The 15,975-nt window shown below is 41.2% G+C and overlaps 1 protein-coding gene across 1 annotated transcript in view; it reads left to right on the top strand.

Annotated features, from left to right (window-relative positions):
- LOC138902487 (uncharacterized) overlaps positions 1-15,975 on the top strand; it is a 39,580-nt gene that overhangs the window by 12,763 nt on the left and 10,842 nt on the right. The window contains exon 5 of the mRNA XM_070190358.1: positions 2,778-3,223. Coding sequence (XP_070046459.1) covers positions 2,778-3,223 — 446 coding nt within the window. The remainder of the gene's footprint in view (positions 1-2,777; positions 3,224-15,975) is intronic.

Below are 15,975 nucleotides of genomic sequence, written 5' to 3'. Positions count from 1 at the left end.
GAGTATGGGGAGTTTGGACATGTGAGGAGGTATTGTCCCCGTATCTTGGGAGGCCCGGTTCAGTAGAGGGGTCAGGTTATGACTTCTGCACTACTTACTTCACCACCTGCTCAGCCAGCTCGGGGTAGAGCTCGGGATCTAAAGGTCGCCCTAGAGAGGGAGGCCATTCAGATGGTGGTCAGGCTCAATGTTATGCTTTTCCCGCCAGGCCAGAGGCCGTTGCTTCAGACGTATTAATTACAGGTATTGTCTAAGTATGCTACAAGGATGCTTCCATATTATTTGACCTTGGTTTCACTTATTCATATGTATCATCGTATTTGCTCGTTATTTGGATATGACCCGTGAGTCCTTAGTTTTGCCTGTTCATGTATCTACGCCGATGGGCGATTATATTGTTGTGGACCGTGTGTATCGGTCATGTGTGGTGACCATGGGGGATTGGAGATGAGAGTTGATCTTTGAACGCTTAGTATGGTTGATCTTGACATGATTCTGGGCATGGATTGGTTATCCCCATGTCATGCTATTCTGGATTGTTACGCTAAGGTCGTGACGTTGGTGATGTCGGGGTTACCTAGGATCGAGTGGAGAGATTCTCTGAACTATGTTCCCAGTAGGGTGATTTCATATCTAAAGGCCCAACGGATGGTTGCGAAGGGGTGTTTGTCATATTTGGATTTTGTGAGGGATATTGGTGTCGATACTCCTACTATTTATTCGATTTTGGTAGTGCAAGACTTCGGATGTATTTCCTGCAGACCTGTCGGGCATGCCACCCGATAGGGACATTAATTTTGGTATTGACTTGGTGCCGGGCACTCAGCCCATTTCAATTCCTCTGTATCGTATCACCAGCAAAGTTGAAGGAATTGAAAGAGCAGCTTCAGGAGCTTCTTGATAAGGGGTCCATTAGTCCTAGTGTATCGCCTTGGGGTGCACCGATTTTGTTTGTGAAGAAGAAGGATGGTATTATGCGGATACGCATTGATTATAGGCAGTTGAACAAAGTTACAATTAAGAACAAGTATCCTTTCTCGCACATTGATGACTTATTTGACCAGCTTCATGGAGCTAGAGTGTTCTCTATGATTTATTTGAGGTCTAAGTATCACCAGTTGAAGATTTGGGACTCGAATATTCTGAAGACGGCATTCAGGACCCACTATGGTCACTATCAGTTCCTTGTGATGTCTTTTGGGTTGACCAATGCCCCGGCAGCATTCATGCATCTGATGAACAGTGTGTTCCAGCTATATCTTGATTCATTTGTCATAGTATTTATTAATGATATCCTAGTGAACTCACATACCCAGAAGGAGCATGCACAACATCTGAGAATTGTACTACAGACGTTGAGGTAAGAGAAGCTTTATGCTAAGTTCTCCAAGTATGAGTTTTGGCTCAGTTCGGTGGTGTTCTTGGGGCATGTGGTGTCCAACGAAGGGATCAAGGTAGAACCAAAGAAGATTGAGGCGGTTCAGAGTTAGCCCAAACCATCTTCAACTACTGAGATTCGGAGTTTTATTGGCTTGACCGTATATTATCGTCACTTCGTAGAGGGTTTCTCGTCCATTGCGGCGCCTTTGATTAGGTTGACCCATAAGGTTGCTCCATTTAGGTGGTCTGATGAGTGTGAGGAGAGCTTTCAGAAGCTCAAGACTGCCTTGACCACAACTCCAATTCTAGTTTTGCCTTCAGCATCGGGTTTTTATACAGTGTATTGTGATACTTCTTGAATTGGTATTGGGTGTGTCTTTATGCATGAGGGTAGAGTGATTGCTTATGCTTCACGCCAGTTGAAGCCTCATGAGAAAAACTTCCCCGTTCATGATTTAAAGTTGGCAGCCATCGTTCATGCATTAATGATTTGGAGTAATTATCTCTACGGTGTGTCTTGTGAGGTATTTACAGATCATCAGAGTCTTCATCACTTGTTCAAGAAAGAAGATCTGAATTTGAGGCAGTAGAGATGGTTGTAGCTGTTAAAAGACTATGATATTACCATTTTATATCATCCCGGAAAGGCCAATATAGTAGCCGATGCCTTGAGTATAAAGGCTGTGAATATGGATAGTCTTACATATATTATTATTGGTGAGAGACCGCTTGCATCAAATGTTTAGGCCTTGGCCAATCAGTTCGTGAGGTTAGATGTTTTGGAGCCAAGTCGAGTTCTAGCTTGTGTGGTTTCTCGGTCTTCTTTATATGATCGTATCAGAAAGTGTCAGTATGACGAACCCCATTTGCTTATCCGTAAGGACACAGTTCAGCACGGTGATGCCAAGGAAGTTTCTAATGGATATGATGGGGTCTTGCGGATGCAAGGTCGGATTTATGTGGCCATGTCGATGGGCTATGTGAGTTGATTCTTGAGGAGGCCCACAGTTCAAGGTATTCCATTCATCCGGGTGCCGCAAAGATGTATTAGGACTTGAGGCAGCAAAATTTATGGAGGAGAATGAAGAAATATATAGTGGAGTTTGTAGCTCGGTGCTTGAATTGTCAGTAGGTGAAGTACGAGCATCAGAGGCACTGTGGTTTGCTTCAGAGGCTTGAGATTCCTGAGTGGAAATGGGAGCATATCAGCATGGACTTCGTAGTTGGGCTCCCATGGACTTTGAAGAAATCTGATGCTATTTGGGTGATTGTGGATCGGTTGACTAAGTCCGCGCATTTCATTCCAGTTGGGACTACCTATTCTTCGGAGCGGTTGGCTGAGATCTATATTCGCAAGATTGTTCGATTTCACGGTGTGTCGGTGTCTATTATTTTAGATAGGGGCATGCAGCTCATAGCGCAGTTTTGGAGAGCAGTGCAGCGAGAGTTAGGCACATCGGTTGAGTTGAGTACAGCATTCCACCCTCATACAGAAGGTCAGTCCGAGCACACTATTCAGGTATTGGAGGATATGTTACATACATGTGTCATGGATTTCGGGGGTTCTTGGGATCAGCTTCTACCGCTTGTCAAGTTTGCCTATAACAACAGCTACCAATCAAGTATTCAGATGGCTCCGTATGAGGCATTATATGGGAGGCAGTGTCGTCATCCGGTTGGCTGGTTTGAGCTGGGTGAGGCTAGGCTATTGGGTACTGACTTGGTTCAGGATGCTTTGGAAAAGGTTAAGTTGATTCAGGATCGGCTTCACACAACACAGTCTAGACATAAGAGTTACACCGATCGAAAGGTTTGTGATGTTTCTTACATGGTGGGAGAGAAGGTATTGCTCAAAGTTTCACCCATGAATGGTGTTATGAGATTCGGGAAGAAAGGCAAGTTGAGCCTTCGGTATATTGGCCCTTTTGAGGTGCTTGAGAGAATTGGAGAGGTGGCTTACAAGCTTGCATTGCCACCTAGTCTATCGAGTGTTCACCTAATTTTTCCTGTTTTCATGCTCCGAAAGTATTTTGGTGATCCGTCTCATGTTTTGGATTTCAGCACAGTTCAGTTGATGGGGATTTGACCTATGATGTGGAGCCGGTGGCCATTTTGGATCGGCAGGTTCGAAAGTTGATATCAAAAAATATAGCTTCAGTGAAAGTACAGTGGAGAGGTCAGCCAGTCGAGGAGGCTACTTGGGAGGCCGAGTGGGAGATGCGGAGCAGCTATCCACACCTATTCGAGGCTCCAGGTATGATTCTAGACCCATTAGAGGACGATCATTTGTTTAAGAGGGGGAGCATGTAAGGACCCAGCCGGTTGTTTTGAGTATTGTAGCCCCGTATCCTCATTTATTACTTATTCTATGTTCGTTTATTGTTATGTGACTTGCTGGGGTGGTTGGTTTGGTTCCGGGGATGTTTCGGAATGAATTGGGACACTTAGTCCCAAGGATGGAAGCCTAAATTGAAAGAATTGATAGGACGTAGATTTATGAGTAAACAACTCTGGAATGGAGTTTTGATGGTTCTGATAGCTTTGTATTCTGATTTTGGACTTAGGAGTATGTTTGGATTTTGATTTGGAGGTCTGTAGGTCATTTTGGCTTGAATTGGCAAAAGTTGGAAAGTTGAAGATTTGAAAAGTTGAGAAGTTTGACCGAGAGTTAACTTTATTATTACCAGGATGAGATTTTTTGTTCCGAGAGTTGGAACAAGCCCGTTGTATCATTTATAACTTGTGTGCAAAAATTGAGGTCAATCAGAGTTGATTTTGTGTGTTTCGTAATCGGTTTTAGAAGTTGGAAGTTCAATAGTTCATTAGGCTTGAATTGGGATGCGATTCATATTTTCGATGTTGTTTGATGTGATTTGAAGCTTCGACTAAGTGTGTATGATGTTTTAAGATATGTTGGTGTGTTTGGATGGGGTCCCAGGAGCCTCGGGTGTGATTCGGATCATGCTCGGCTCAACTTTTGGACTTGTTGGACTGCTATTATGACTGGTTTTGGTTTCCTTATACGCGATCATGAGTGAAGGTCCGCGATCGCGAAGGCTTGTTTGGGTGGCTGGTGAAATTGTTCTACCCGTTTGGGAGAATAGGCTCGCGATCGCGAAGCTTGGGGAGCCAGTGCTACGCACTCGCGTGAGTGGTGTCGCGTTCGTGAAGAAGGAAGAACAGGCCTGGGAAGCCCACGCGGTTGTTCTTCGCGATCGCGTGAGTGAGTCAGCGATCGCGTAGGTTTGAGTTTTTGTGCATCGCATTCGTGGTTGGTGTTTTGCGTTCACCTAGGTCATTTTTTAGGGAAGCATTTTATTGTTCTTTGCGATCAGGAGGGACATTTTGCGATCGCGAAGAGGAATAACTAGGCAGACTATTTAATTTCAAAAACGAGGGTTAGAGTATTATTTCACATTTGGACTTTGGGAGCTAGGATTGAGGCGATTCTTAAAGGGATTTCAAGGAGTTGATCGGGGTAAGTGATTATAACTCAGATTTGGTTGATATACGTGAATCTATCATTGTTTTTACTATTTAATTAGTGTTTTAGGTTGGAAAAATTGGGTAAAATTGTAGAAACTTCATAAACTATATTTTGAAGATTTGAAATGCGATTTGAGGTCGGAATTGGATGATTTTGGTATAGTTGGACTCGTTATTGAATGGGTGTTCAAATATTGTAATATTTGTCAGATTCGAGACATGGGCCAGGGGTTGACTTTTTGGGTTGATTTTTTGAATTCGGTTAACTTCGCTTTATCGTATGGAATCGATTCCTATAGCTTGTATTAATTGTATTAAAGTTTTTTATGACTAGATTTGAGTCGTTCGGAGGGCGATTCACGAGGCGAGAGCTTGTTGGAGTTGTGATTTGCACGGTTTAAGGTAAGTAACACTTCTAAACTTGGTACTGAGGGTACGAATCCCTGAAATACGTGTTATGTGGTTGGTGTTGAGGTGACACACATGCTAGGTGACGGGCGTGTGGGCGTGCACCGTGATAATTGTGACTTGGTTGATTCTGTGGTACAGTGTAGTTATCAAACCTTGTTGCTATTTATGTAATCCCTACGTGTTTGAGTAATTGAGTTGCAATCCATGTTAGAAATCATGTTTAGGCAATATGCTTATTCTGTTAGGACCCACTGAGGTCATTTCTGATGTTGAATTATTTCCTTAAATTGCAATTATGTACTCAGTCATATTCATCATTTGCATATCATATCTCGGTCTCTGTTGTCATTTATTGTTACATCGTGTTATCACTGTTTGGGCTGATTGGCATGAGATTTGTGAGCCCGAGAGACTGGAGAGATTGATTATTAAGTTAGGCCTGAGCGCCGTGTTGTGAGTGAGGTTGTGGATCGGGATGCACGCCGCAGCAGGCCTTCTTGGATTTATATATATTATTATTATGGATCGGTCTGCATGACACAGCAGGCCTCATAGCCTTTATCTATTATTATGGGATCGGGCTGCACGCTGCAGCAGGCCATATTGGCTTTATATTAGCGCTTTGGCAGGATCCGCCTCTCTGGAGTCTGACATACCAATAGTGAGCGCAAGTATCGTACAGTGCTGAGTGATTAAGTGTGCTGAGTGATTGAGAGTGATGAGTGAGAGTGTGAGACAGTGAGATTGAGTACTCTAAGAGTGTGAGTACATGATTTTATCAATGCAATGCATTACATGTGACATGCATATTTGACATGTAGACATAGAGATGTAACATTCCTCATATCAGTTATACTTGGCATTGTTTATCAGTGTTGATCTTAAACGGTTAAATTTAAAAGCTTGTCTACATTTTTGTATAGTATACGAATTGATTATTGGGATTTCTTTGAGTTATTACTATCATTTCCGTGTTATATATGTATTGTTATTATCTGGATTTGGACTGTTCCTTTCTGAGCTCGTCACTACTTTCAGCCCAAGGTTAGTCATGTTACTTATTGAGTACATTGGGTCAGTTGTACTCATACTATACTCTACACTTTGTGTGCAGATCCAGGTACTTTTGGGCACACCGGTTGCTAGACTTGGTGCAGTATCTGCCTGGAGATTATTGAGGTAGATGCTATGACGCCCGCACACCTTGACTCTCCTTCCTTTCAGCTTAGTTTGAACTGTTCTATCTTTCAGATAGTTGTATTAGAGGTTTAGATTGTGTTGACACTTAGTAGCTCATATACTCGGTGACACCCGGATTTTGGGAGATTTTGTAGTTGAGTCACAGGTGTGCTTATTGGTTTTATGAGATTTTTCACTGTTAAACTTATTATATCATGCTTCCAGTTTAAAATGCGTAGTTATTTTGTGACTGTTGGCTTGCCTAGTACTGTGATAGGCACCATCATGACATGTTGAGATTTGGGTCGTGACATAGTTCCCCCATACGACGTTAGGCAAGATACTTACCTTAACTAGGTCAAATCAACGGTCAAAAATAGCTTTTCCTTCACAATTCAGCTCGGCTCGGGTTGGCTCAAATATAATCAAAATCGACTTAATAACATCAAATAATGCAAGAGAAACCAATTCTAATAAATAAAGGTATGATCTTTGTACAATTCCTCAAAAGTCAACTTTGGGATCGTCCGGTCAAAACCCAAGTCCAAGGGTAGATCTTGACTACCCATAACCTCACGAGTTTATATATGTGATTTGTATCAAAAATTGAGTCCAATTCGACTCTCAAATCCAAAATTTTATTTTTCAAAACACAGACAAAAATCCCCAATATTCCTCTTAGATTCTCATGAATATGGTGTTAAATCTTACATATAATCATGTAATATAATTGAAAATTGATTAAAATCACTTACCCAATAGTTTGGTATGAAAATCTCTCCACATAATTGCCTTCTACCTAGTCTAGGGTTCAAATTATGATAAAATGAAGCAAAGTCCTAAAATACTCAGCTATAAACAAGTTGTTGATGTCGCAATTGCGACCTGGGGTTCATAAATGCGACACTAGAAAAAGCGAACAAATGTCCGCAAAAGCGAACCCTGAGAATCTCTGCTAAAGTCGCATTTGCGACATATTACTTTGCAAATGCGAAGAACACTCCACCCAGTTGCCATCGCAAAAGCGGCAAGTTGCTCGCAAAAGCGCACAACCAACTTTCGCAAAAGCGAGAAATTCCTCGCAAATTCGAGGTCCCTCCCAGCAGCCCTGAGTCGCAATTGCGACTAGAACTCCACAAATTCTATGACACCAGAACCAGCATACAAACATTTAACAAAATAATTCTAAAAACCAATCCGAAACTCACTCGAGCCCTTGAGGTTGCGCACCAAACATCCACACAAGTCTAAAAATAATATATGAACTCGCTCGCGCGATCAAAATACCAAAATAATATCTAGAACCATGAATCGTACATCAAAACGCATGATTTTCAAAAGCAAACTCAAGAACCTCTAAAATTGCAACCACACGTCCGAATCATATCAAACCAACTCCAAATGATACCAAATTTTGCAGACAAGTTCTAAATAAAAAATCGGGCCTATTACAAGTCCCAAAATAAAATTTCGAACCCGATAGACACAAATTCAAACCTTGGTCAAACTTAGGAATCTAAACCTTTAAATTGTCAACTTTAGGCAAAACATGCCAAATCAACCTAGGGACCTCCAAATCCAATTTTGAGCATATGCTCAAGTCCAAATTCACAATACGAACCTATCGAATAAATCAAAATACAGTTCTGGAGTCATTTTCACAAAAGTCCAACCTCGGTCAATATTTCCAACTTAAACTTCTAAAATGAGAATCACTCATCCAAATCAATCCCAAAACATCCGAAAATCGAATCCGACCATACACGCAAGTCATAATACAAAATATGAGGCCACTCAAGACCTCAAACCACAGAATGGAGCGTTAAATCTCAAAATGACCTATTGGGTTGTTATATTTTCCCCCTCTTAAACAAACATTCGTCCTCGAACGTGCCAAGAGTCTTTCCCAAGCCATCAAATCGTTGTATAAACTCACCTTACACATACATACGGGTGATCCCACATCACCCCAATCCACATAATCCCGACAACATCATCTCAACCGAAGGTCATTCCTTCCACTCATGCTAATAAGCCTTAGAATAAAAATTTTCCACATCCGCCAAGGGCCCAATTTTGACACAAACACACTGTAAAATTCTCAACTAGATGTAATAGCTCATGCATACATCCACAAGGTATAACCATACGATATCACACATCGTCCATATGGCCATAGCAATAACTCTAACCACAATAGCCTCCCTTTATCAAACCCAGTACTGGTAAATATTCTCTTATCAAGTAGAACCTTGTTCCAAACCTTCCCAGCACTGATAATGATGCAAGAACATGTGAAACTTATAACTACGCATCCGACCAACAAGCCACATCAAACGCCACCTTGGCACATACGTCGCTATCCAAACCTAACAAGCACAACTCGAATAATCTGAATATGAAAAAAGATACATATGGGAGAACTATCAAACAAGTCCAACAAGTACAACTCCCCATCGTTACCATACTACGAGTCCATCCCATAAGGAAGAAGAAAACCACACACAACCACCATGACGAATCTTACCCTAAGATAAACACCTAGCCCGGTACAAACACACATATCCACAAAGAACACAAGGTTCCTATCCTCCACTCGGAACCACCGGTAAGATAAACATCCTGAGAGCTAAAACCTCATATTAACTCAATCCCATATAACAGAACCACAACACGCAACTGACATTTCCACACCTGTAGATCACCCAAATCACTAGTTGGGGCCAAACCATCCAGAATCACATCAAAACCTATTGTATTAACTAACAGAAAGTCCATATCATGCCTCATGACCCTTAATAGCGACCAAACCAAAATTATAGACACGGGCTATCACAATAGAATCTCCCAAATTGGCATGAACACATAAACAGAGTACAAAAATCATGAAACACAACCATATACGAAGCAATGGTAGGATGAAATTTACCACTAAACGGGACCGGGTCTAAAAAATACTAATACATCTCTATAACCAACCAAAACCATACCTGAAATGACATCATCTAGTGCAACGGCCTCTGTCCAACCAGAAAAAGCATAACAGCAAGCCTCGCCTCCCCTTCTAGGATGACTCCTACAGGTATGACCTCTACCCCTAGCTGGTGGTGCAAGCATAGCGGCAAGTGGAGCGAAACCCATAGCCTGAATACACTGTTGTGGTAAACCCGCCCAAAGTCTGGGGAAATTCCTCACTGTGCTTGGTATCCCCATTCTCAAAGTAACCTCTCCGCTGACGTGGTTGTGGAAGCTATCCAGAATAGGTACTATGGGACCCATTGATATCTGAAATGCCACGTCAAACCTGAAGTACAGACTGAACTGGCTGACCCACAAAACCTCTACCATGATGCACCCTGCCTCCAGAATAGGGATCAGTAGATCCTTCCAATCCACGAGGCCTCTTAGCCTCCCCGTCCTCCCTTTCCTGGCCCCACACACCCCATATCCTCCGAGCGATCTCTAAAATAAGCTAGAATAGAGTATCTATCTCCAACGCTCGAGCCATGCTAAATCTAAGACCTTAACTGAGTCCCTTGATAAATCTACGGACTCGCTCTCTGACTGTAGAAATCAAGGTAGGTGCATGTCGGGACAGATCGCAGAATCTGATGGCGTACTCCGACACTGACATAGTCCTCTGATGCAACTGCTGAAACTCTGTGTGCCATGAATCCCAAAGGGTCTGGTGAACAAACTCTCTCAAAATTATATCTAAAAATTGAGCCCAAGTGAGTGGGGCTGCATCAGCTGGCCTACCCTCCTCGTAAACCTGCCACCACTTATACGCTGCTCCTGATAGCTAAAAAGTAGTAGAAGCAACTCCGCTCACCTCTACAATACCCATGGTACGGAGAATACGGTGGCACTTCTCTAGAAAACCCTCCACACCCTCGGTAGTTGTGCCAGTGAAAGTAGGAGGATCATACTTCTTGAACCTCTCAAGTCTCTTCTGCTCCTCCTCAGATGTCTCTAGCCTGGCCCCATGCAGAACCGGAATAACAGGCTGTATTGACATAACACCCGGAACCTGACCAATGTGAGCCCGCTGCTTTGGAGTACGGGCGCGTGGGAGTCTAAGCTGCTCCCCCAATCTATGATGTAGCTGGTGCAACTGGAATCAATCCCGCCAGAGCCAATGTACCAAACATGCTCCGAAATTATGCTAAAGTATCCTAAAGTCCAGGGGTAGCAACAGGCCCATCCAGTGCCTGTCCCCCAACTAGATATACTAGTGGATCCTCACCTGCTGCTCTGGAAGATGCTATAGTTGTAGCACGTACTCCTCATCCGCTTCTGTCTCTGCCCCAACCCCTAGCAACAACGGTTCTGGGGAGGACATCATCAATAACTGCAGCTCGTGTCCTCACCATCTGTGAGAGAATAGAATGACAAGGCTCAAACTTCGAAATCAATAAACTCGCACGATAGGAATGAAAGAAGTAAAGTTTCCTAATAGTTCTGTAGCCTCTCGAATATAAGTACAAACGTCTCTGTATCGATCCACAAGATTCTACTAAACTTGCTTATGACTCGTAGCACCTATGAACCTAGAGCTCTGATACCAATTTGTCACGACCCCAAATTACCTCCTTAGGATTTCGTGATGGCACCTAGTCTCTAAGATTAGGTAAGCCTAACACATGCTGAATTATTAATAAAATTAAACCATTTAACCATTAAACATGAACCAATGATTTCCATACATAGCCAACAACCATCAATAGATATACAATAACCTAAAAGCGGTAGTACGAATTCATAAGCTTTTCTAAGAGTAACCAAGAATACCAAATACATCAATGTTTGGAATAGAAGTAAATAGTAACAATGTGAAGCATCCAGAAGGTGACTCTAAGGCCTGCGGACATAGTGGAAGGTATACCTTTAAGTTTCCGTAGCAAATCTCCAACAGCTAGCTAATGAACGGCCCACTCAAAGGTACATGGATCTGCACAAAAGATATGTAGAAATATAGCATGAGTATACCACAGTAGTACCCAGTAAGTATCAAGACTAACATCGGTGGAGTAGTGACGAGGTACAGTTAAGACACCTACTAGACATTAATAACCTATACAAGTATTAATATAAAGCTAACAGAGGAACGAATATCAGTATAAGGCTAAACATGAAAAGAATAACAAAATAACGCTAGCAAATGGAAAGTAGAAGCAACAGATAGCAACAAGGAGTAAACAAGTAATAACGCCGCAAAGTATTCAGAACACAGTTAAAGTACCAGTGAAACCAATTAAGGAGCACAAATGACAACCAAATAATCAATCGTTCTTACACAAGGTTTACACAAGAATCACCTCGAGGTACCACACCTCATAATCACAAATAACAGGTCCCCAATTCACGAATCATAATCACATGGCATCTCGTGCCCACATTACAAATCACAACCGCACGGACGGCTCACGTGCCTATACATTTAATACCTCAGATCTTCACGGACAACTCACGTGCCAATAGTAATAATTTCTCATATCCGCACGGACGACTCACGTGTCTATACATTTAATACCTCAGATCTGCACGGATAACTCATGTGCCAATAGTAGCAATTCCTCATATCCGCACGAACAACTCACGTGCCACCAGGCCAATCCACGCACATAATGCAGGTATACAAGAATACATGTACATGATCAATAAACATCAAGATTCATACTTCTAAACTGATATAGATGACATGTTGTTGTGTGTACTTGTGCAAGTGTACTATCACAACTCAAGTTAACAGGTAAAATCAGAGACACCGAGTAGCACATTGGAAACAACACAACAAAACCCATAATATGGATGACACATACAAGAAGTCAAACCACCACACAAATATCAACAATAACAATGCCCCTATGCTATCACAATTCATCTCCGGCATAGCTCATCTTCTCTCGCCGCGTGTACAACAATAAAGTAAATGCACGCCTTGTCTCGCCATACACGCATAAATAATTATCCCACATTGTCTTGCCACATGCGCAAACCCAACATATATAGCCCGCCTTATCTCGCCGAATGTACAAATATCAAGAATAACAATAACACGAACAACTCACGTGCAAAATACCCCGACAATGCTCTCAACAATCCCACATGTGCCAAGGTCACAACAACACAATATATCAACTAGCACCACACGTGTCTATATGTCACAACATTTCCAAATCAACAATACCAATACCACAACAATATATAACCCATGTATCAACAACACTGAGTGTAACAACAACAACAATAATACCGGAATACGACAAGGAAATCAACACAAGAATTACAACAACACAATGAAACGGAAGAATAAACTCAGTAATTAAGGAGGTAACATATAATGACGACTTCAAATAAGGAGAAATTAGCAATAAAGGGGTAACATGTAATGGAGCTTCAATTAAGGATAACTCAACAATAAAAGAGGTACAACAACAACAACAAACCCAGTAGTTTCCCACAAGTGGGGTCTGGGGAGGGTAAGATGTACGCAGCCTTAACCCTACCCCTGGAAGGGCAGAGAGGTTATTTCCGATAGACCCTCGGCTAGAGAATGACTGAAAAAGAAAAGGTAATTGCATATAAGAGGTAGCATGACAATAAAAGAGGTAACAACTTCAATTAAAGCATATAAGATAAAGCTTGGCAATAAAAGATATGTCATGTACTAACAACTTCAAATATTGCATGTAAGAGTAAAATTAACAATGAAAATTATATCATGATATGACAACTTCAATTAAATGCATGAAAAAAGCCTAAGAGTCTAAACCGGTCAATTTTCACATATAGGGACGTGTATATACTCGTTACCTCGTGTACACATCTTTCGCGTAAATCAAACAATGCAATCAAACCAATCCCTACGGGGTAGTTCCCCCACACGAAGTTAGGCAAGATACTTATCTCAACTAGGATAAATCAACACTCAAAAATAGCTTTTCCTTCACAATTCACCTCTGCACGGCTCAAATCTAATCAAAATCAACTTAATAATATCAAATAACGCAACAGAAACCAATTCCAATAAGTAATGTCATGATCTTTGTATAATTCCTCAAAAGTCAACCCCTAGCTCGCCGGTCAAAACCCGAGTCCAAGGGTAGATCCTGACTACCCATAACCTCACAAGTCTATATATGTGTTTTGTTTCAAAATCTAAGTCCAATTCTACTTTCAAATCCCAAATTTTTATTTTTCTAAAAACATAAACAAAAATCCCCAAAATTTTTCTTAGATTCTCATGAATTTGATGTTAAATCTTATATATAATAATATAATATAATTAAAAATTAATTAAAATTACTTACCCAATGGTTTGGTATGAAAATATCTCTACAAATACGCTTCCTATCGATTTTAAGGTACAAAATATGATAAAATAAAGCTAAGTCCCGAAATACTTAGCTAAAAACAAGTTGCAGATGTCGCATGTACGACCTGGGATTCGCAAATGCGACACTCGCAAAAGCGAATGAATGTACGCAAAATCAAACCCTGAGAATCTCTGCTAAATTCACATTTGTGACATATTACTTCGCAAATTCGAATAACACTCCACCCAGCTGCCATCGCAAAAGCGGTAGTTTGCTCGCAAAAGCGCACAGCCAACTTTCGCAAAAGCGAAGAATTCCTCGCAAATGCGAGGTCCCTCCCCAGCATTCCTGAGTTGCAATTGTGACTAGAACTCCGCAAATACGATGGTCTCATTTGCGACCTTTTCATCGCAAAGGCGATGACACCAGAACTAACACACAAAAGTTTAACAAAACATATCCGAAAACCAATTTGAAACTCACCCAAGCCTTCGGGGCTCCGCATCAAACATCCACACAAGTATAAAAATAACATATGTACTTGTTCGCGTGATCAAAATACCAAAATAATATCTAGAACCACGAATCGGATATTAAAACACATGATTCTCAAAAGAAAACTCAAGAACCTCTAGAATTGCAACCAAACTTCTGAATCCTATCAAACCAACTCCAAATGATAGAAAATTTTGCATACAAGTTTTAAATAGCATAACGGACCTATTTCAAGTTCCAAAACTAAATTTCGAACCCAATTACCACAAAGTCAAATCATGGTCAAACTTAAGAAAATTCTAAACCTTTAAATTACCAACTTTCGGCAAAACATGCCAAATCAACCTAGGTACCTCCGAATCCAATTCCGGACATACGCCCAAATCCAAAATCACAATACAAACCTATCATAGGCCTCAAAATACTATTCCGGAGTCATTTTTACAAAAGTCCAACATCGGTCAATATTTCCAACTTAAGCTTCTAAAATGAGAATCACTCATCCAAATCAATCCCAAAAAATTCAAAAATCGAGTCCGACTATATACGCAAGTCATAATATACAATATGAGGCCACTCAAGACCTCGAACCACAAAACTGAACGCTAAAACTCAAAACGACCGGTTGGATTGTCACACTCCTGAACCTCCGGCCTCTGTATCATTTGAAAATCCCTCTGTTTTTGTATTCATTAGTTTCGAGTTAGGGATTTCCATGTCGATATGAACCCTCCGAGTCGAGGTTGGTGTTACAACATTTTCTCCGCTTGTCAGCACCCTTAACGCCTCTCCGGTCTGGGCATTCAACTGTTGTTGTTGCATCATGAAATCTTTCCCCGTCTCCTCCAGTTCGCGTTGTTCATTACCCATGTTAGTAGATCTTGCAGGGGAGTTTTCCTTCAAACGAGATGATGAGGTCCCAATTGATTGATCATTGGGGATTCGGGTTCCTCCATTTTGTTCTGCTAGTTGAGCGGTTAGGTGCACGGGTTGGTTATTGATCCCAAATATGGTGTTTCCATAAATAAATAATCAACGAGTGGGTATAACAAAAAATTTATATGATTTTGGATCAAACGCTCAATTGCTAGGGGCCCACGGTAGACATCAAATTATTTAACCCAAAAACTGATTCTAGAACAAACAATTGAATTTTTATCTTAAGACCACTAGCAAATAGATTAATTCAAAGTGCGTGTAGTAAATCTAAATAATAATAATAATAAATAAAATAAATATTAAGATAAAATAAATCTTATTGATCGTTGGTCTCTGAAGTGGCTATGTAGAAATGGTGTATAATCTCAGTAAGAAAGAGAGAGAATCGTGCTAATGAACAAGATCTACAATGAATGACCGTAAAATGTTACTTGTAATGAGATATTCTTTACCAATAAATAGAGTAAAGTATTTATATCCTAGAGGGGATAAGACTATTCGGAGTTCCTAGCCTGCATGTTAGGTGTGCGGTTAAGGGGTGGCGAGATCCTCTTCAACGATTATTATGGTTGCATAATAGACGGAGGCCACGATCTCAAGGAGGATACATGTGCAGCTGAATTCGACATGGAAAGTATTTGACCTGCTTCGGGTACATGCTCCTCTGGTTGCTCTTGTTTCGAGTTAAGAGGCGGTCGGTCCCGGTCACGGCTCCTTTGCTCCTAGATCTTGATTTTCATGCTCATGGGTCCAGAACCACTTCCAC

Source organism: Nicotiana tomentosiformis, chromosome 12, assembly GCF_000390325.3.
Source record: "Nicotiana tomentosiformis chromosome 12, ASM39032v3, whole genome shotgun sequence".
Lineage (NCBI taxonomy): Eukaryota > Viridiplantae > Streptophyta > Magnoliopsida > Solanales > Solanaceae > Nicotiana > Nicotiana tomentosiformis.
Note: the sequence above shows the minus strand (reverse complement) of the source record. Positions and strands in the feature narration are given on the sequence as shown.